Genomic DNA, 21,848 nt, shown 5'->3' with positions numbered 1-21,848 from the left:
CACTGACACCCAGCAGAGCCTCAAGGAAACAAACAAGACTCACTTTCTTTGTGCCTGCAGGAGCTGCATTTACCACAGGTTTCTCAGTCTGTTTTTCAGAGGCAGGGACCTTCTGAGAGTGCTTACTCCATGCTTTGGGTTTTGAGGGGTCACCAAAAGACTTGCATAACTCAACCTGAAAAGAGTAAGATCTTTGGTTAAATGTATGCTCAACACACTGTAACTGCTGACTAAGCCTCACCCAGGAACCTTTCTTATAACCCTGACAGGATGGAAGGGTGGGGGGGTGTGCAGGAGAACAGGTAACAGAGCTACACGTTTCCTCAGCATGGGGAACAGTTTGGTGCTCATTTAGGCACAAATAAGCTGTCCTGGTTATTGTGAATCATTCTCTGTCCAGAACGGCAGATGAATGACCTGAGAAAAGGGGTTAGGTTCTAAAGCTCAGATTATGCCAGCTCAATATCTGACACTGCTGTTCCAACCAGCACTGAAATCACTGCTAGCGCTTGAACACAGGTCATCTGAATCAAGCAACTGCTTCAGACTCCAGCCATGAGGTCTAGCATCAGGCTTTGCTCTCTTGCTACAGAGGACTTAATCTTCCAGCGTTCCTGGGCACCAAAACCTCCAATAACAAACTTCCTTAAGAATGAAAGGAAGATATTTCTAAAGACCCACTCACTGTGATTCTGGATGTGTCTATGAAACTTCTGTTGAAGTGCTTCAGTGCTGTCTGAGCTTCCTCTTCAGACTTGTACCCAATGAAGCCAAACTTCCTGAACTTGCCCTCCTTGGTGAACTTCAAGCAGCAATCGGTCAGCGTGCCAAAGGCAGCAAACAGCTTCCGAAAGCGATCTTCTTTCATCTGGGAAATGCGGGACAACAGGAAAGAAAATCAACAATGCAATACATCAACTTGTACTGGGCACTGGTGAGGCCACATCTCGAATCCTGTGTTCAGTTCTGGGCCCCTCACTACAAGAGAGACACTGAGGGGCTGGAGCAGGGCCAGAGAAGGGAATGGAGCTGGTACAGGGCCTGGAGCCCAATTGTGATGGGGAATGGCCGAGGGACCTGGGGGGTTCAGATGAAAAAGAGAAGGCTCAGGGGGGACCCGATGGCTCCCTACAAGTGCCTGACAGGAGGATGGAGCCAGGAGGGGCTGGGCTCTGCTCCCAAGGAACAAGGGATGGGACAAGAGGAACCGGCCTCAAGCTGCCCCAGGGCAGGTTTAGATGGAGCTGAGGAACAATTCCTGCCCCAGAGGGTGCTCAGGCATTGGAACAGGCTGCCCAGGGCAGGGCTGCAGGCACCGGCCCTGCAAGTGTTCACACACCGTGGAGACGATGCCCTCAGTGCCATGGGGCAGTGGTGGCCTTGGCAGTGCTGGGGTAAAGAGTGGACTTGATGACCTCAAAGGTCTTTTCTAACCTGCTTGATTCTATGTTTCCAGCCAAACACTTTGCCGACAAGCCCAAAGCATTTCCTATCCAAGGGCTTCCAATGTGCTGTAGGAACCACACTGTATTGTGTCATACTGATTAAACCACTCCATCAACCACCCTTCACTTCCCCCCTAAACCCACTCCATGTACAGTCTCTGCCTGCAACACTCCTGCACCTAACGGCCGCACCCCCAGCCCAAGGTCCAACAGCGCTGCCTTCTCAGTTATCCCCTAGTTCAACCACAGGCGCAGTGGGACCCCGAGGGGCCTGAGCACATCCCCACAATCCCTCATCCCTTTACAGCGCCTTCCCCAGGATCTCTCCCTCCCCGTTCCCCCCGCCCTGTCCCCCCAGACCCATCTCTACACATGGAAGGGCCCCTCCTCCCCGCAGCCACGGCAGGCTCACCCCATTGGGGAGGTTCTTCACGATAAGTCGCGACATGGCAGCGACAGGAACCGGTCGCCACAACGGAAAACCCCTCCGCGCTCAGGGCCGCACACGCCACCCTCCGGGCGCCGCCATCTTCCCACTGAGTCACGTGGGAGAGGGAATGCAGCGCGCAGGCGCCGGAGGCGGGACCCGGATGTTGGCAGCCGGTCCTTGGCAACGGACCCTAGCAACAGCCTTGGCAACGGGCGCCTAGCAACGGAGGAGCCGGGGGGATAAAGGGGAGCATCTGGGAGCACAGAAGGGACAGGAGCCGGCCGGGCATGGGGGAACGGGGAAGGGGAGGCAGAGGGGAAGCAGCTAAATATCAGCACAGCCAGTGGGGGCTGTACTGCAGAAGCTCCCATGGACAAGAGAGGCTGAAACCATGGAAGAAACACCCACTGCGGGTTATTAAACACTGAGGGTCCTCTCCTACCTGAGCATCCGGTGCTGGAGGGTGAGAGAGTGTTGGGGAAGTGGAACCATTCTCCTTCAAGCATCTCCTCTTTACAGCCCTTCAGTCCAGCTCTGCTTGTCTTGAATAAGGGGCAGTGAGCTGAGCCCAAAATCCGATTACACTGCCAATCCTATGGGAAGAGACTCATACAACGCTCAGCCTCGGCAAAGCACTCAATAGTTTTTCACCCACCAGCTTGGCTCCACACCTGATTTACCACAAGGATGGAGGCTGCCTTTGTCCAGAGCAAGCCACCCCGGCACAGGGGTCTTCCAACCCACAAATACCGTCTCCTAATGCTGCTTTTGATGCAAGTCCAGCTGGCTGTGCCCTTCCTAAAGGGTCAAAGCAGCAGGGAGCATATCCTAGACTGGTTTGGGTTGGAAGGGACCCTGAAGCTCATCCAGTTCCAACTCCCTTGCCACGGGCAGGGACACCTTCCCCTAGAGCAGCTTGCTCCAAGCCCATCTCAGTCTTCCCCAGTGTTTTCAGCTAATTTGGGGTGAACAGGAAACCCAGCCACACCACGGCTACATCCCAGTGTCCTGGCAGGACTGGGATGCAGGCTTATTGACAGGAGAGCCCAGCCTGAGTCCATGCTCCTGCCACCCATCAGGTGATCAGCAAGGGAAGGAGATCTTTGACAATGGCCAGGCTCCGTGCACAGGAAACAGGGGATGGGGGGAATGCTGCTGGGACTGCTCAAAGGGAAAACATCCAGCACAAAGCCCTCACCCCGCAGCCCCAGCTGGGGTACCCAGGAGGTGATGCTCCTGTCGTCCTTCAAAGAGGTATCCAGGAGGTGTCACAGTACCAGGGACCCATCTCCCTCCCCTCCTTGCCCTCTGCTCCTGCCTTGTCCTTGTCCAGGCTGTCAGGATGTCAGTCGGGATGAAGGCTGGCGCTGACAGGGCTGTGCTTGCACCGTCACTAACACATCCAGCCCTTGTCACTCCCATCCTCTCTCCTTCCCCATCTCCTCCTCACCTTCTGCTCACAGCCAGCAGCAGCTCCCTCTCCTGCCCACACTGGTTGGACAGCACTGTCCTTGCCTGCTCCTGCCTCCTAACCCAGCACTGCTGGGACAGACATACCCTGGACTTAGCCAGATGTCCTGCTCTCAACAGGTCCCCACCTCCAGCCACACCTGGGATTGCAATTCCCCCACTACCAACTTCTCCTGCCATTGGGGTTGATCTTCCCCAGCTGAGGATGTGTCCTCTGAGGGTGCCTGGGACCAGAAAGAGCCAACTCTCCAACAAAGCTTAGGAGAAAGTGGTTTAACTGAGCCAGGTGCCCAAGCAAAGAAGCCCCAGTGTCCATGTGGGGATGTGGGTTTTGCAATGCTCAGCTTTTCTAATCCCCCTTCTTTGAAAACAACAGGTTTTAGCCCTCCCCTGATGCAAAGATTCAATACAAGCACAAGCTTTACAAATGCTGACTTTAGATTTGATTTCCTTTGTGGTTTTTGCTCCCCAGGATGAGGCAAAGTTTACAGAGGTAAGAGCTGGATTAACATCCTTTTTTTTTTTTTCTGGAAAACTGGAGATTTTGGGGGTATCATGGGGACAAGAGAGCTGCTCCTTCAGCAGGTGGTTCTGCTGCACTGTGGAAGGTCGTTTCTGATCAGAGATCCCAGCCCTGGGTAGACAAGAGGGAAACTGAAGCCGTGTCTTGAGAAGGCTCAAATGAGGTCTTGGAAAGCAGTTCCCAGCACTTGAATATCTGCCCTGAATGTCATCCCTAACCCTTCTGCTGCTGGCACACAGCATGGGGAGGGGATAGACTGGGAACTGTGCAGCCAGCTTGGGTGCAGGTTGGACAGCCCATGCCCCAGAGCAGAGACTGGTAAAGCGGCTGGATAAACCGGGGTTTGTTGGGTTTGCCCTCTCCCCATGGAAACTGTTGTCTCTGACGATGCCAGTGTGAATACTCCTATCCCTGTGCCACCAACTGTCCCTGCGGCAGTGCCAGACCCTCTCCTGGTGAGGTGTCCGCAGCCGAGGATGGGATGGATGCAGCAGCCGTGCCAGGAGCTGGGTGAGGAAGGGAAAGGAAAAGCAATTGTTTGCAGGTTTTAAACTGGTGAAGAGCAGCGAGGGGAAGAAGGTAACTGGGAGGTGATGTGCCCAGCAAAGGTGACACAGCCCCAACCCACAGCCATCACAGACAGCACCAGATCTGCCCTCCTGTCCCCCCAGTTGGCTCCACATTGGTCTGGTGGCAGGGTCAGGATGATGACTTCAGGGTCAGGGTGATGTTCCTTCACCTTTATCCTCTAAATCCCCCTATTGCTTGGCAGAAGGGGGACCCAAGTCTCTGTCATCCCCTGCACAGAGAGGAGGGGGAAGACGTGGTCCCTCCACAAGCTCCATCCAGTCAACCTGTCACAACACATTAGGTGGCCAGCTCAACAGCCAGCTGGACAGGGGCTTGCACAGCATCAAAGAGCAGGGGTCACCTTGCTGTAAAAGGGTATTATGGACTGCCTGCAGCCAAGCAGCTGAACTTTGCAAAGCAGGGCTAGGGCAAGGGACTACGGTGTAAGGGGCATCGCTCTATGGGGAGAGGCAGGTAGAGGTGAGGGGCAAAGGGTGCCTGACATTGTGCTTTGGGAGGTGGATGCACCAAGGGTGAAGTGCTATGGAGAAGGAGAGAAGGAAAGGAGCTGCCATAGATCCTGTGTATCCCTCGGGATGATAAGGGAGAGGCCAGATGCAAAGTCTTTCTGCTGTCTTTGCAGAGATGCTTCTTGGCCTGTAGCCCCTACAGTGTCCAAAGGGACAGCGGAGGTTTCTCCCTGATTTCCCCACGTGCACAGCCTGTCATTCCTGCCATCCCTGCCATCCCAAGAAGAGCTGTGACTCCAAGTGAGGATGCTTGCTGCGACTGCTCTGGGCTGGGGGCAGGCACTGTCAGTCCTGCCTGAGAAGGACAAGGACAGCCCCGAGGAGCCCTTCATGCCTGTCTGATCAGGAGTGCCTTGGTCACCGCTGGACACTGAAGGTGAACAGGAAAGGTAAGATCTATCTGAACCAAGGTCACCCTTGCTTGCATCCCCCATGCCAGGCAGCCATTCAGGTGCTTCCAGGTTGATGCTGAGCAGGGTTGAAGGTTATAGGAGGTCCTGAGCACACCCATCACAGAGCAGAGCAGAGGGGGAGAATCCCCTCCCTTGACCTGTTCGTCTTTTACATGTGGATAATGAACACTATTCACCCTCAGGGATTACCACAGAGGCTGTAGCCTGGCTGAGGTCCTCCTTCTGCTGATTAAATTAACCCACAGATACCAGCAGGGACAGGGATGAATGTGACCCAGCACCATTGGGAATGTTGCCTGAACCTCCTGGGTTTTGCTGCTGGAGATGTTAGTTTTTGGGAGCAGAGATGCCTGGATCCATCTCCCATGAGCAAATTGTCCTGCCCAGCCCTGGAGAAAGGAAATGAAAGGCTGCCTTTAATGATAGAGTTGATGCTTGGAAATGCAGTGACTGATTCACCTGCCTTGTACCCAAGATGGGGCCCAGGGAGGAGCAGGACAAAGCATCCTTCTGAAGGGCTCCATCCCTGGGAAGCTGGGTCTGCTTTCATCCTTGCCTTGGGGATGCAATGGCTGCAGTGTGTCTATGGGCAGCAGAATAGGGCTTTCAACCAGCTAAACCCTCCCCTGAACCTGCTGCCTCAGCTGGGGAACCAGCCTGCAAGCGTGTCTATGGCTCTGCTCTCTGTGTGTCTGCAGTTTTGGGGTGGAGATCATGTCCTTTCAAAGCCTTACAGCTAAACTGCAATGCTGAGTAACGAGAGGTAGGTCTGAGGATGGAAAAGGGGAGGGGAGCTTTTCCGCATCATATCCTCATATACCAGCACCAGGTAGGCTTGCCACAGAGAAGCATTCAGAAAGGACTTGGGAACCCAGATAGCCCACGTCCTTTGCATCACAGGAGGTGAGGAGCAGAGGTAAATCGCGCACAAACAGTGAAGCATCCTCTAAGACACAGTTGAGGGGACCACACTCATCCTGCAGAGGAGCCACCACCAGAGCAGGTCTCAGACCTCCCTCCTCTTCCTTTGAAGCAGCTGATGCTGGCAGAGCTGGAGGAGATGGTCCTGAGTCAACCCCTCTGCCCATGGGCTGGTGAGGAACATCACTGCTAACCCACACTTCCAGCAACATCTCTCCCTAGCAGACATATCCATGGGCTCCAGAGGGGACTTTGTGGGCCTTGGTCCTGAGCACACACCAGGTGCTGACATGGGAGTGAGTTTAAAGGAAGCCTAAAGCCCACCTAAAGCCATGGGAGATGTTGGTTGTGCTCTGACTGCTGCTGAGCCTTGCCTGTCCATCCATCCATCCTTCCATCATCCATCCATCCATCTATCCATCCATCTGCTCATCCATCCATCCGCTCATCCATCCATCCATCTGCTCATCCATCCATCCATCCATCCGCTCATCCATCTGCTCATCCATCCATCCGCTCATCCATCCATCCATCTGCTCATCCATCCATCCATCTGCTCATCCATCCATCCATCCATCCATCCGCTCATCCATCCATCTGCACATCCATCCATCCATCTCCACTTCCACCACTTCAGTTTCCTCAGCCTTTCTGTGCTTTTGGGTGTGTGTAAATGGACTCAGGGGAGGATCCAGGCAACAGCTGCCTTTGATCAGTGCAACATGGGGGAGATGGAGCACTTCAGGAATGCCACCTCCTGATTGAAGGTGGGAACACAGGGACAGCCAGGACTTGGTAAAGCCCATCCCTGCTGATATCTGCTGGGGAGCTGGATCAGAGACCCACAGAGGCAGGCTGGCCCTTGGCACATTGATGGAATCAGTTCAAGCCCTGACACAGGGTGAGGGGCAGGAGGGTAGCTCGCATCTGCTCCACAGGGCTCTGTCCTGATCCAGGTGTTATCCTCTCTGCAAGAAGGCAAGCCATAGGATTTCCACCCCTGCTCCTACATGCCAAGAAACCCTGCTTGCCCCTGCCAGCATCTCCAACAGCTCAGCACACACCAAACCCTGCAGCTCCCTTGGAGAGGATGCCCAAAGGGAAGCAAGTCAGTGATGCCTTAATGCTTTTGCCCCCTCCATAAAAATGAAGTGAGGTTTGAAAGGTCCCTTGGTCTAAAAAGAGCTGGGAGGAAAAGGGACCACAAATTATCCCCCCTCCTGATACACACCCAGGGTTTGCGGACAGCAAGGACACAGTCTGCAGCCTCCCCTCCATCCCCAGTGCATGGATGGCAGCATGGACAACCCCAGTTGTGGGATGGATCCCAACACCCAGCCTGTCCAATCTCACCCTCCCCTCCATGGATGCTCTTATCTGCCAGTGGGCTTTCTCCTGATAACCCCGGTGGGAAGCTGGGAAGCCCATCCATATGGAGCAGGTGGACTGAGGCAAAGCATTGTGTGAGCCAAGCTCAGCCCCTCTGATGTGCAACCAGCTCTGCCCCACCACGGTGCTCAGCTCTTCCATTGGGAACCACGCTGATGTTTCACCCCAGCAGTTTCAACCCCCATGTTCTGCCAGCAAAAATGATCCCACCCCATGTGCTCGATGCTTTCTGCATCCCCTTGTCCTCACCCCCCACACCTTCCTCCGCCCCATCACTGTTTCGGTATCGCTTGGCCAAGGCTCCTCTATCATGTTAAAAAGGGAAGCTTTTAAGAAGGGCCGATAAGGGCTCCTCCTGCAGGGTCACCCCATCTCCCCAGGCAGGTCACAGGTCGCTTCCTCACCACACATCCCCTGATAGCGAGCCGGTCCAGGCTGGGGCTATGGAGACAGGATTTATCAGCAAAGCCTGGGAAAATCAAGACATGGAAGCGTCCGCTCACACACGAGGGTCTGGCAGGGATGAGCCTTGTTTGTGTGTGGATGGAGAGCTTAAGAGCTGATGGGGCCGGCACAGAGGAAGGGAGGGGGGGGGACGGACTTGGGACCAAACAGAGGTCGGAGCAGAGCAGCAGCTCAAGGGTTGGGCTCCCAGCTTACTCCCGAGGGGTGATGCTCTGTGCTCCATAGCAACACAAAGGGGCTGCCACACCAAGTGGGAACGGCTGAGATGCCCCATTCTAGGCCAGTCTCAAAAGGGAAGCCCCAGTTCTGCACTGGTGGGACAAGGTGATGCCATCCCCTGTGCCTGTGTGTTTATTCTCCCTGTTGGTGCAGGCACAACATGGGGTTGGGGGGTGCCGGGTCTCCCTGGGGAATGAGTGAAGCTTCAGACCCCTAAGAAAGACTTGGAAGAAGAATGAGCTCCCAGTAAGGCAGGATGGCTGTCCTGATCAGCACTGCCACGTCCCCATAGACATAGTCATCCCATACAAATCCCAGCCCAAGGGTTTACCCATCCCATAGGCCACAAAGTGCTTTTCCACACACACACCTGGTAACAAACCAGCCTCCATCCGCAGCTATGCCTACAGAGTCCTACATCTCAGCACTCAGAAGCTGAGCATGAAAATCAAAGAGCAGAAAGGGAAACTGAGGCACAGGGAAGGGAGAGCCTGGGACACAACCGCAGCCTCCCCTTGCCATACCCAGCCTATTTTCACTCCAGCACTAGGAGCAACCCAATGGTCACACCAAGACGCTCACTTTTAGTGGGTTATAGAGGTGGCTGGAGGCATCCTGAGCTGCAGAAACAGCCCTTGGTGCGGGGATGCAGCTGCTGCATCCTATCCTGGGTGGGCAAACCAAAGCCAGTGCCTGGGCATGAAAGGAGGGAAGATTTAGGAGAGCAGAGAGGCAACAGCAAGGGAAGGGAAAGCATCGGCACCACTCACGCTGCTCTGAGGCAGTTTGGGTGACACCTCAGGAGAGCCACACAGGGCAAACACATGGACAGGCAGCATGGGGAGGACAAGATGCGACAAGGGACAGCAGTGACAACAGGCCATGGGGCATCCCCAGCCAAGGACCTGCTACCTACCCAGGCTGACCTCCTTCCCCAGCCCCTCTCACCACTACATGCAGCGTGCAATCACTTTTCCTTATCAGAGAGGCTTAGCAGGGTGAGTATTGAAAGCACCTGCATCCCTTGGCCAGGAATCAAAGGCCCCAGTGCTGGGATCCTCCACAATCATTCCAGACCAAATGCTGCTTCCAAGGATGTAAGGCACCCTCTTCTCCTCATCAAGCTCCATCAGAGCGCAGTGCAATTAGAATCAGCGATGCCAGATAGTTTATTAGCCACGGAGCTGGGAGCTGACACTTGGTTTCTCGTTCCAGTGTGAAGGCATCAGGAGTGGGTCTATCACAGACATGTTTTCCCTGCCGGAACACTGGAACAGGGCAGGAGAGGTTGGATTTACTTGGGAACATGGCACAAGGATGAGTTCAGCGCATGGAGAGGTGGGATTAGATTAGGTTGTGGCAGATAAGGGAGAAATCAGAGCTGCCACCTGGTTTAATAGCTCTTTGTAGCATGAAAGGCCAAACAAGGTGCAGTGCCATGGACCAAGCCCTACCACCCACCCTCCTCAACCAGCAGAGCACCGGAGTGTGATGCAAAGACCGTAAGTGATGCCAGCTCCACTGCATCCCAGGGTTGCTTCTTCCTCCCACCCCTCCTGTAGGATACATTCCCTCCCTAGGGAGCCAGCTTCAGTCCAGCATCCTGGCATCATGCTCCAAACCTGGCTTCTCAATGGGCTTATGGCAAAGCCCAAAGTGCATTCAGGTCCCTCACACTCTTTTGTAAGCCAAATCAGCAATAGGTGGGCTCTACCTTCTTTGACCAAGCCAGTGTGGTCAGGCACTGCGTTGCATCTCACTTAGGATGGGTTTAGGTGGCCTTCAAGAGCAGATGTTCCAGTAAAGGAGGAGCCCACACCTGAACCAGGCCAATCTGAAGCATTAAACATGGGAATCCTATGAGATTTTCACACTGAGCATAAAACCGATTTGGGGCTTTTTGCACACTTGAAGCCATTCGCTTGTCTCCCCATCCCTGCGCCAGCTCCTCTGCTGCAGCATCAGACGTGCTGGTCTGAACCATCTCTTTATAGAGATGCGCGATCTCTTTTTGACAGGGATTTCACTCCTGTAAGTGGCTTTTGTACAGCTCCAAATGCTCACATCATGGGCATCCATCCCCTCATTCCTTACGAACAGGAGAGTTTGTGCCAAGCCTTGGATGACAAGAACACCAGAAACCCCAGCTTTCATATCAGGGGGTCACAGGCTGGTGGTGAACCAGTCCGGCTCCTTAGAGGGGTTCACCAGGCCCCCATCTGGAAGCGGATTTGAGTTCACTGCAGCTATTCTCCTGTTCCTCTCATATCAATAGGGACAGTGCCTTTGGACTTGACTGGGATGCTGTGGTCCCAGACAGAGCCACCCCCAGCTCCACACTGGAGAGTACAACAGGGTGCAGATGACTCACAAACTTCAGCCCATCTCCCATCTGCTCACAACAGAGGCCATAACTCTTCTTAGGAGAGCCTGTTGCATCTCCCGAGTGCAGCAACGTGCAGGAGCAGCTGCATCCAATGCTTCCGTCTGCTTTACTGAGCACACCTACAGGGGTATTTTGGTTGCAAGGAGCAGCTTCCTCCTGACTGGGGGATGTAAATACCCTCAGAGCAGAGCAAAACCGCTCAGCTCCCTCCTTTCCCTGCTGCATGGTCTTCAGCATCGCCACCCATGTGCCAAAGCATCCATCTGAGCTGCTGCAGCCCAAGGGCACTTCATCCTCCCTGGTGTTTACACCCCCTAAGCCACCACATGAACCCCTCACCAGACACCTCCAGCAGTTTATACACGGTGCTGGGCTTCCCCAGCCATGGGAGGGGGGATTTCAGTGCCCTTTTAAGTGGGGGGAAGCATTGCAGCAGAGCAAGCTGGGCAGAGGATGGGAACAAGCTATTCCCATGGGGTTGAGCACTGGAGCCCTCCTCCAGCACCCAGGTGCTGACAAGTGGTACCCAGCTTCACACCAAGGACAGAGAGGGCTGCAGGGGAAAGCAGAGGCTCTCCAAACCTCACACAACCGTGGGCACAACCAGATATCTGTTTAATGGGGGTCAGTGCAAGAGGTTTGAGCTGAGCTGGAAAGGATGCTCCACACAAGTGCCTCAGCACTGTGTGCAGGGAGAGGCCCTGTGCTCCCCAGCATCCTGCCTGGAAGGGGTTAGGGGTCCCCCAAAGCAGACCTGTTGAATCACAGCTCATTCAGTGCCCTCATGCTTTTTCCTTAAGCTAATTCAGTCATTTCAGCAGCCAGTGCGGTCTGGCAACATGCTGCATCTCACTTAGCATCAGTTAGGCAGGAGCAAACAGGCCTTCTCCTGTACCAGTGGAGGGGGAGCCTTGGTTGGAGCAACCTGGGAACACGCAGAGATGCTAAAGCTCACTTTGATTTCGCAGGGCGATGCTGCAACTGCCGCTTTGTCTGCTGCAAACACAGCTTGTGCAGTTTATTTTCCTGCTTCCAAGGCTGGGTGTTGGAAGCTGCCAGGCACAGGGCTCTTTGAGGGAGGAACTACAAAGCGGGCTGACACCTCTAATGAATTACAGTAATACCAGCCCGGGGTGAACTCTAAAGTGCCTGTTTACACAATCACTGACCTCCCTTCACCCGCTCTCTGGTGTGAGTCCCCTCCCCTGCCTTGATGGATCACAGCTGAATGGAGGCAGACCCCAGTGTTTATCATCTCCCAGCGTTGGGAAGGGAGGGAGTAACAGTTTCCTGGCATGCTGGCCACCACCAGCGATAACATGCCCAAACATCACTTTATGTGGGAAATACACTCTGCATCTTCTTTGGAGTAACTCTCTCTTTGGGGGAAGGCCCCATGCAAGGGAGGTGGCTTTCAACAGCATCAGGCAGTGGTACCCACAGTGAGCCTCGCATAGGGGCAGGGATGGGAGCAAAGATGGCCCCTGTGCTTACAAGGGCCTATAGGGACAGGACAAAGGGGAATGGCTTTAACCTGCCCAAAGGGAGACTGAGCTGAGCTCTTAGGCAGAAGCTCCTCCCTGGGAGGGTGCTGAGGCGCTGGCACAGGGTGCCCAGAGAAGCTGTGGCTGCCCCATCCCTGGCAGTGCTCAAGGCCAGGTTGGACACAGGGGCTTGGAGCAAGCTGCTCCAGTGGAAGGGGTCCCTGCCCGTGGCAGGGGTTGGAGCTGGATGGGCTTTAAGGTCCCTTCCAACCCAAACCAGGCTGGGATTCCATGAGTCTGTGCTCGAGGGCTGTGCCAGCTCCTGGCTCTCCCAGCTTGGGGATCGCTGGCAGAGCTGCTCCCTCTGACAGGCTCAGCATCAGCCTGGAGGGAGCAGCTTCTCCATGAAGCCCTGAGCTTGGTGCAAGGTGGGAAGCTGGTGTTTAGATCAAGTTAGGGGGAGAAAGCAAAGCCATCAGGGCAGCAAGTTCCTCCTTCCACCACATCTCCAGGCAGAGCTCCCTCAAGGCCAGCAGAGATGTGGGACCGGCGCCTCACACTGCCTGAACCGAGACAAGTAAAGAGGAGCTGGACATCCCCAGCTAAGGGGATGCTGGGTGTCCTCACACCTCAGCTTGGCTCATGCCCAGCAGACGCCAGTTCTTCCTCTCTGTAGATCTCCCATCTGGTGCAGGCAGAGCCTGGTTAAACACCACCGTTTCCACCCTCTGGGCAATCCCATCCTGTCCCACCTTCATCCCCAAGGAGGACATCCCTGTGCCTGGGCTCAGACCATCACACCTGTGGGTACGGGACCAGTAGCGTCCTTAGCTCCCCTCTCCTGCCCCATGGCACAGTCACACGAGTCCTGGGATTGGGAAGCATCTACAGCATCACCCTGTAAAAGCCAGAGACCTAGGCAATGAGAGCTCCCACCAGCAGAGGTGTTAGACCACAATGTCCCTGCCATCCCGTCTGGCCATGTCCCAGCTCTGGACACTGAGGAGAAAAACTGGGTTAGAGAAAGGGCTGGGGGATGCTCAGCTGCTAACAGGGAGGAAGCGCAGGAGGATGCTTTGTGCCACAGCCACCCGGCTGCTCCCTTTGTGCCATGGCTTGGTTTAGCTCCAGCAGCGAGGGACGGTCTTTAATACAGCCAAGCTTTCCCTCCCCCTGTACTCAGTGGATGCGAGCACCAGTGCTGGCCCCTGGGGAAGATGTTTCTCTGTTTCCCTGTTCACCCTCCGACCCTTTCATTTTGTTCCAGAGTTATTTTTGGAAGTAAAAGCTTTTTCCCCCCACCTTTGCCCTGGCCCCCATCTCTCTGCCAGCCAAAGTGGCATTTTAAGCCTCCTGCCCACCCACCCAGAAAAATGGAGGCTGAGGCAGGGTAGAGTTAAGCCTTTCCACCCACCCAGCAAGCAGGAGGCCTTTGGGAGGCCTTTTCAACTCATTAACCCTCTGCCAACTCAGCTGCCCAAAGAGGTGCTCTCAAACATCGCTATGGGAAGTACCTGCCCTCCACATAGGTCTGTGTTGTAGAGGAGGTCTGCGACCCCCAAAATAGGGGTTTATCCTATGTCTTCTTCCCTACAGCACTAGAAAACCTACGTGATTCATTACAGCATTGAAGTACCTACAGCCCCCCATCATAGACAAACTCCCAACTGCACTCCAAGTCCTGCTTCCACTCAGCTGTATGAACCAAGAAGGTCCCACCCCAAAAAGCTATGGGGACTTGTAACAGGAACCTTATGCCATCAAAAACACACACACAGAGCAGGAGATGAACCCTGCTTCATGCTGCTGACAGTCAGAGGAGCGATGTCCAAGCCAAAGAGCAGGTACCAAACCCACAGGTCACTTCATTCATCCCCTCCTTGCTCCAAGCTGCTCTGCAGTGCTGGCTGCCTGGAGGCATGGATGCTGGGCATTGCTGGCTGCAAAGGAAGAGGGGGAGGCAGGGCCCTGCCACTCATGGGGATGTGGATGGTGATGGGAGGATGCTGGGAACCCAGGGACAAACCACACTCGAGGGGAATGAGAAACCCCTGAGCTGCTCTGCAGTAACACAGTCCCAGCCATCCCCATGCCACAGGGGAACCTTTTCCTCCCCAGGATAAGCAGTGAGAGCAAAGCCCTACAGAGCCAGACACTTGTAAACCCTCCCCATCTCCCAGGATAAGAGTGTGCTTGCCCCTTCTCTGCACGCAGAGCACAAAAGCCACGCACTGGCTGCAGTTTGGGGTGTGATGCGTTTCCAGAGCTCTGCCCTGATGTCCTATCTCAACCCAGATTCCCAAAAGACAGGGTCCATAAAGACCAGAAACAAGGGCCCAGTGCAGACACCCGGATGGGCTCAGCATCCTCCTCCTCACACCAGCCAGCATTGGGCACTCACGCAAGGAAGCAATATACACATGAAGTTACTCCTGTTTGTGGTCTGGGCACATCCCAAGGGATCTCCGAACCACAGTGTTTAACATACCTGGATACACACCTTCTGCTTCTTTTCAGCCCCTTTGGAACCTACTGATATTTCTGGCTTCCACAGCAGCGAGTTCCCATTGACCACAGACCCTCCACTAGGCTTTATGTCCAACGGCGTGCTGCAGAGCATCAGAACGGACTAAACCGAGCACCCCGTGTCCCCGCAGCAATCCCGATCTCGGCAATGCCCTGCTCGGAGGAGCATCCCCTATCCCAGGCTCCGGGATCCGACGGATCCCGGAGCCTGGGATAGGGGATGCTCCTCCGAGCCGGGCAGGCGCTGCCCCTGCAGCCCAGCACCGCATAGCCCCGGCGAGGAGCCGTCGCCACAAGATGTCACCAGTGCCCTTCGACCAGAGACCCCCGAAAGCCCCCCGCGGGGCTTGGGGGTTCCTGCTTGGGCATCCCCCGGCTCCTCGGGGTGCTCCGGCCCGTCCCCGCTGCGACATCGAGGGGGACCAAAGTTTATCTCGGACTGAGCATCTTCCCGTTTCCATGGAAACGCCTTGTCTGCAGCATCCCCTCAGTGGCCGGTGCTGGACCACGGGATGCTCAGCACAGCACCCTGTCCCCTGAACCCCTTCATGGGCTGGAATCATTTGTCCTTCAGGTTTGTATCCATCCCAACGACCTGCAACCCAGGCAGTTTAGGTCAAAATTGGGTAGAATAAGTGAATTTCAAACTCAGAATCATCAGCTTTCGGCTCGGGGGTGCAATAGGAGGTATCTGCACAAGAAAACAAAAGCAAGTAGTGCCAACTTCAGTGTTAACCTCGAGTGCTCTTCAATGACCCCTCTTCCTCCCCAAGCCCTGGCTGGGAGCAGAAGACCTGCCAACAGGTAACAGCCTCAAGCTCAAAGTGGAATACTAAAAGCACTCAGGGAAGGATGGGCAGGCACAGGTCTTTCCTCATTGCCCACAGCCTCCACAGCCAGCACAAAGCTCTACTCGAACCACAGCAAGTGATGATAGTGGAGGACTAAGGGCATCCATTGCAGAGAAAAGACACCTCCGGGGTTCAATCAGGCCACGTTTAATGTCAAAATTACCGGTTTGCTTCTTATTTCCGTTCCCCACTTTAAGTCCACTGTGAGGTCTGGGTGATCTCTGAGCACCATTCTGCTTTCTCCAAGGGGAAGGGCTGGAATTGAGGAAAGAATTTAAGTGCTCTGGATGGCTTTTTCCTTTAGAACACACTAGCAGACTCAAAGGCAATAAGACTGAGTTCACACGCAGGCAGGGCAACTGGGGACTGGCTTCTCCTGGCTGCCCTGAAAAACAAGTGCTTAATCCCATCTTCTCCCCTTTGCCCACAGGAGAACCAGGTGGACAAGGGAAAACAGATGGGGCAGGGATGCTGGGTGGGTATTTCCCTCCTCACAGCCCATTGAGCCTGGTTTTGCAGCTCAGCATCCAAATGGGTAACGCAATCCCTCTTTATGTCTCCAGGCTTCAGGGTGCCCAGTGATGGTGTGGGCAGCGAGAACAGACAGCACTCATCCTTTCCCACAGCACAAGAAAAGGACCTAGAGCCACCTAGACCAGGTGGCAGGGTTGGAACAGGAGTGATTCTTCCCTTTAAACCTGTAATCCGGTTGGAGAACAGCCTGCCACAAGGCATGGGGACCAACAGGGAATGCCCAGAAGTTAAAAGGACCGGCTGCTCTCCCCAGCTTGGGACATCCTCAGCCAATGTCCCCGAGCATGTGCCACCAGGACTGCAGAGACTGGCCACAGAGACCTCTTATACTGCTGGTACTGTCCCTGCTCAGACCGCAACCATATCCCCTTCTATGACCCCAAGGAAACTGGTTTCCCTTCCTCATCCCTGATCCCTTCCAAAACCCACTTCCCCCTGGGCCCCACAGAGCTTCAGCTTTCCTACAGCAGCCACTGCTCTTCCAAAGGGAAGAGCCAGGGAACAAGACCCACACAATGTCTGGAAGGGCTGCACTCAGGACCATCGCTGCCCACAGCACCAGGGGCTGAGCTCAGTAGTGCCAATTACAAGTGAGACATGAAACATTGTCCCTGCCCCTTTCCCCATCTGCTCAGGGCCCACTGACTGCTACAACATCCGAACAGAAGCAAGCTTTGGGGCTTCTCAGTCTCTTTGGTCCAAAGGAGACCATGGAGACTTTTGGCTTGGGTATTGGAGAGAACTGTTGTTTTCATCCAAGATATGCAGCTTTGCTGTGCTAACTCCTGTTCTTACCCATGCTCTTAGGATGAGCATCAGAAACCTGCCCTGTGCCAGCAGAGATCCTGATGGTCGCTGCTCCTAACCCAACCTTGATGCCAGAGCTCCTGTGCCACCACTGCATGCAGCCAGTGCGGAGCAGTGTGAGTGCTGCACTCAGTGCTGGAAGGCAACAGGCTCTCCCCTCACAGCCCAAGAGGTAAGTAACTGATCATCACGCTGGCTCTGTCTGAGGCTGCTCCCAGGAATAATGCTTCCATCTCTATATGGCAGCCGGATAAGTTGTAATGCAGCTCCCTCGAGTGCCCAGAGCCACCACAGCCACATCATGCCCTGTGAGATGGGAACATGAAGCTACAGCGAGTAACCCACAGCCCCTGGTAGATTGGGGACCATTGCCCAGCATCGTGTGGGTATCACTGCACACCAACATGATACCCACAAGATCCCACCAACTCTTGGTGTGAGAAGCCTCAACAAGGCTCCAAAATCCCAAACCCAGGGCTCAAAGCACCCCCAGCAATAAAACCACACGGACCAGCAGCATTTTGCCCAGCTGATCTTATAGCAACAACCAAACCCTATGGAAAAAACCCTGCATCTTTTCACACTTGACCTTCTCTGCAGCAATACATTAGCCTCTGTGTCCAGGCTCTTTGCTGCTGGAGCCGTAAGTGGGATGCTGCTGTGTTTATTACAGAAGCAGAGGGCTCGGCTCCATCCCTGGAGGCTCCGTCCCCCACTGCTCTTTAGCTCAGGTTGTGGTGTTTAATGGACTGCTTTACAAAACTCAGTCTGTTGTAAGCCCCTGCAGTGTCTTATAAAAGTCAGCCCCAACAATAAGCCGCAAGCTTGGCTCTGGGGCTTCGCTGCTCTGCTTCACAAACAGGTTATTACTTGTAAAAGCCCCTTGCTGGAAGGAGCAGCACTCTACGAGGGCCAGTCAATGATGTCTTTTGATATGTACAATAAAAAGGCCCCCACACTCGAGTTCTTTCCCAAGGAACAGTTGATATTCGTTGCTCTGGGGTGTCTAGAAAGGAAGAAAATGACTGGCCCATTAACAACTGCCCCTTGGCCTGGGGTTTTTTTCCAGCTTACAAACAGTGTGCTCGGAATTGGCAGCCAAGTCAAGCTTCAACATTTGTTTTGCCTCAGATTATTTGCAACACCCCGTAAACTCGGTGGCTTTTCACTCCCTTGCTAAGGGGATTTCTCTGCATTATTCCATGTGGCTCCAACATATGGAGCCATAAAGCAATCTAGCTCGTAGCCGGTGTCATGGAATATCTTGGGGGTAAGGGGGGGAGCCTTGGGGAGGAGGTGTGGGACCCTGCTCAGTGCGACCTGGCAGAGACCTGGGCCTGAAGGAAGCTCAGGTTTTTATGAGCCAGGAAATTGCAGGCTCAGCTTAGGCCGTGCCAGTTGTCCCCGTGTGCTCAGGTTTCACATCATAACGTGGGTCTCGGTGGAGTTGTGGAGGGAGATATGCATGGGGACAGACGGCAGCTGCATGCGAGGGTCGTTGCCATCAAGAGGTGGGCATCAAGAGATGGCTCAGCAGGATGGCCATCAGTCCGTGCTTGGGGAAAACACCTAAGAGCCAGTCAAGGGAGAAAAGGAATTCATCCCATTTCCATTGCCCACCCCACAACTGCCAGGAAGCTGATGAGTTGGGAACAAGCTGCTGAGAATCCCCAGTTACCAGGGGCATGAATGAGCCTGGAGCACTTCCCCAGGCCATAGAGGAGCAGAGACAAGCATCCTTCTGCAAGGTACCAGCTGTCCACAAACCCAGTCTACCCAGGACATAAGGGTAGGGAGAAGAGATGTTCTGTAGGGGAAGAGGTATAGAAGCACACATAAAGGTGGGACCAAAGGATGGAGAGCAGCATAGTCAAGCAAGAGAAGAAAACCAACACTCAGTAATCTGTAGATGAGAGTGGCCAAGGAGGTACCTGAGGAGCACTTCAAGCATTGTCCTCTATACCTCAGCAGAAGATTCCACCTATGCCAGAGTTTTCCAAATACACTTTCTCTGCCTGAAATTTGACCAAGCTCAGGGACTTCTGGCTGCCCCAATGTCTCTAATGCTAACGTGGGCACTGCTTGTGAACCACGGCACTGCTGGCAGCAGAGACCCAAACACACTGATGCGAGACACATGAAGCTGAACCACGCTGGGCACGGGCAGCAAAGCTGGTGTTTCCTGAAGCCCAGCATTCACAACGGATTCGCTGTGTTGCCCACATCCACACGCCGCTCACCCCATTCCTAAGGAATGGGTGCATTTAGCCTCCTAGTTGAATCAAATGCAGAAAGTGAATCAAATCACCCAAATTCTGGTGTTTCCCAGCTTCATTTGTCCCTTCAATGATGTTGTTTCAATGCAGTTTAGTGGTGACTTGTACAGCCCAGCGATGATCCAGAGCAACCCTGCTCTGGCTTAAAGCAGGAGGTGAATTCTCTTCTACCTCTGCTCAGCCGCGTGGTCACCAGGAGCCTCAGCCCTGCCTCTTCCTCTTGCCCACGCTGCCCCAGCTCTTCAGCACAGAGCCTGAAGCAACCCCATCACATCAGACAAGTCCCTTTGGGCACTAGCGCAAGGTCTCTCCAGAGCAAAGCACGTATTTAGGCACAGATTTTGAGCCAAGCACTGGCACAAAGAGTCCAGGAGGCTCAGCCAAAAACCCTCCTGCCTAGTGAGGAGATGACTGGTTCCTCTGCCTGGCTTCACTTCTTGCACTGGGGTCTGCCAGTGGGTGACAAAACCTCACTGTCCTTTTGGGACAAAACTTATCTACGGGCTCATTGCCCTCAGCTGCCCTGTTTGGCGATGCTCCATCCACAGTGCTGCCGGTGGGTCCTGGGGAGGAACATCCCACATCCAAGGTCCAAACAGACCTCACCCCGTGGCTGTGGGCTCAGAGAGAGCACCGAGTACAAACACCACAAGGCAAAGGGGAACTCGGCTCTCCTCCCTTTGCCTCTCCTGGGGCGGGCGAGCAGAAGGCTGGAGTTTGTAAAGCGGCATCCCGCTGTCATCACTGGCATTTGTCAAATGAAGTGACCACTCTCGGGACAGGTACTATTTCAAAAGTGGACATCACTTGCAGAAAGTGCTAATGTACAGGGCTGTCAGGTCCCAGCCTCCGCAGCAAGATGAGTTCTCTGATGTTTGGGGGAGAGATAAGGCGACGGCAGGGGCGGCAGCCTGGGCTATTTCTGCCAGTCACTCAAAGCACACGCAGACCTGGTCCCCCAGCAATGTTTGATCAATGGCCTCCTCCTCATCTTGTAGCTGCTACGAGCAAGTCACCCTGTGCTGGGAGATGAGCTCCAGCCTGCTCAGATGGTCCCCAACATCTCCCAAATCTTTCACCCTCCATCTGCACGCCGCACACACAGCTGGGCAGCAAAGGATGGAGTAGGCAAAATTAGAGGAAACAGGCCTTTGGATTCAAAACAGAGTTGAAGCACAGAGCAAAACCTTTACACAGTTAAAGCTTCATGTCTTTTGAGTCACTCCCCAAGAAATCTACAATCAAGGACTTATAGAGCTACTACTTATAGTAGCTTCCACTCCTGCTCCTCGCTCCAACTGCTCTCCTCCATCTAAAGCATATGAAAGACTTCCCCCAAGCCAATACCCCTCTGGAGTTCAGGATGGGAGGTACAAGTCTTTACCCTTGTGTCCCTCACCTCCTCTTCCCAGCTAGGGTGCAAGGCAGCCAGTGACCAGAGCATGACCCACACCAGGTTCATTTAAGCCTCACCTCTCCTTATTTAACACCACTTCAGCAGAGAAAGTGCCTCACCTCTCACCTCTACAGTAAGGCTGCCTAAAAAGCTGTCTATCCATCTCATTTTAGGAGAGAAACAAAATGCAAAGAAAACAAATCCAGAACTCAACACATCCAGCCAAATCCCAGGCTGGAGGCTCTTCATATTTGTAGACATTATCCACCTGATTTACTCTGTTAGCTCCAAAACTGCTCCAGCTGGAACAGGAGCTCTTCCCTTTGAAGAGCATAGAAGAGCTTCTCTCTGATGAAGATACCCAATACAATCACCTCTAGAAGACAGGGAATGACTTAACCCTGTCACTTGGTCACTGAGGGCTCCCCACCAGACCATTCACCTGCAGCCGTTGTATCTACAATGGGACATCTCCTCCAAACACTGCTCCACGAACCCCAACAGCACCCAGGACAGAACGTATCTAACCCCAGAATAACACAAACAGGCAAGAAAACATCTTCCCACTGTACATCCCCTTCTCCCCAGCTCAGAAACCCCACATACCTTGCTGAAAACACACCTTGCTGCTACCCAAACACCACCAGCATCACAGCAGCTACACCGATACTAGGGCTTCTAGAGGATTTACCATCCCAAGGAGGGAAAGTCCCCCCCTTCCTGTAACTAGCAGCAGGTTGTTCAGCTGATTAACCTGATTTCCTTCACTCCTTTACCAGCTGTGCTGGTCAGAGCTCATCCCATTCTGTACTCAAATCAGAGCGGAGGTCGTCTTAGTTGTGTCTTTGCTGTGTGGAGGCACTGATCTGCAGTGCATGGCTGGAAACAAAATGACACTTTTAATGTATTTTCCTTATATGATACCGTATTTAGATATATTTATATCTATTATAGTATTTAGCATCCATAGTATGGCATTTTATACTTAAATAGCATATTACACTTAAATAGCGTATCACATTTAAATAGCATAAGCAGATGAAACACAAAGAACCAAAAAGATGTTGTAGGAACACACAAAGCACCTTATTTATTGTACAGCCTTTTGATTGGGTTTTTTTTTTCAGCAAGTGATAGTTTTAGGGAAATATAATAGCGAAAAAAAAATCCATCTTCAGTCAGAACAGGGGTTTCTATGTAAAAAATTCTACCT

General features: G+C 53.7%; 1 protein-coding gene across 1 annotated transcript in view; it reads right to left on the bottom strand.

Moving 5' to 3' along the window:
* Nucleotides 1–1,986, bottom strand: part of RBM19 (RNA binding motif protein 19) — a 70,114-nt gene extending 68,128 nt beyond the window's left edge. Inside the window, exons 1-3 of the mRNA XM_065692465.1 lie at nt 1,858–1,986; nt 686–868; nt 44–175 (exon numbers count right to left, since the gene is read on the bottom strand). Of these exons, the coding sequence (XP_065548537.1) occupies nt 44–175; nt 686–868; nt 1,858–1,893 (351 nt within the window). The 5' untranslated portion in view covers nt 1,894–1,986. The remainder of the gene's footprint in view (nt 1–43; nt 176–685; nt 869–1,857) is intronic.
* Nucleotides 1,987–21,848: the final 19,862 nt, after the last annotated feature.

This window comes from Lathamus discolor, chromosome 12 (genome assembly GCF_037157495.1).
Source record: "Lathamus discolor isolate bLatDis1 chromosome 12, bLatDis1.hap1, whole genome shotgun sequence".
NCBI lineage: Eukaryota > Metazoa > Chordata > Aves > Psittaciformes > Psittacidae > Lathamus > Lathamus discolor.
This window is presented reverse-complemented; position numbering and strand designations above follow the sequence as displayed.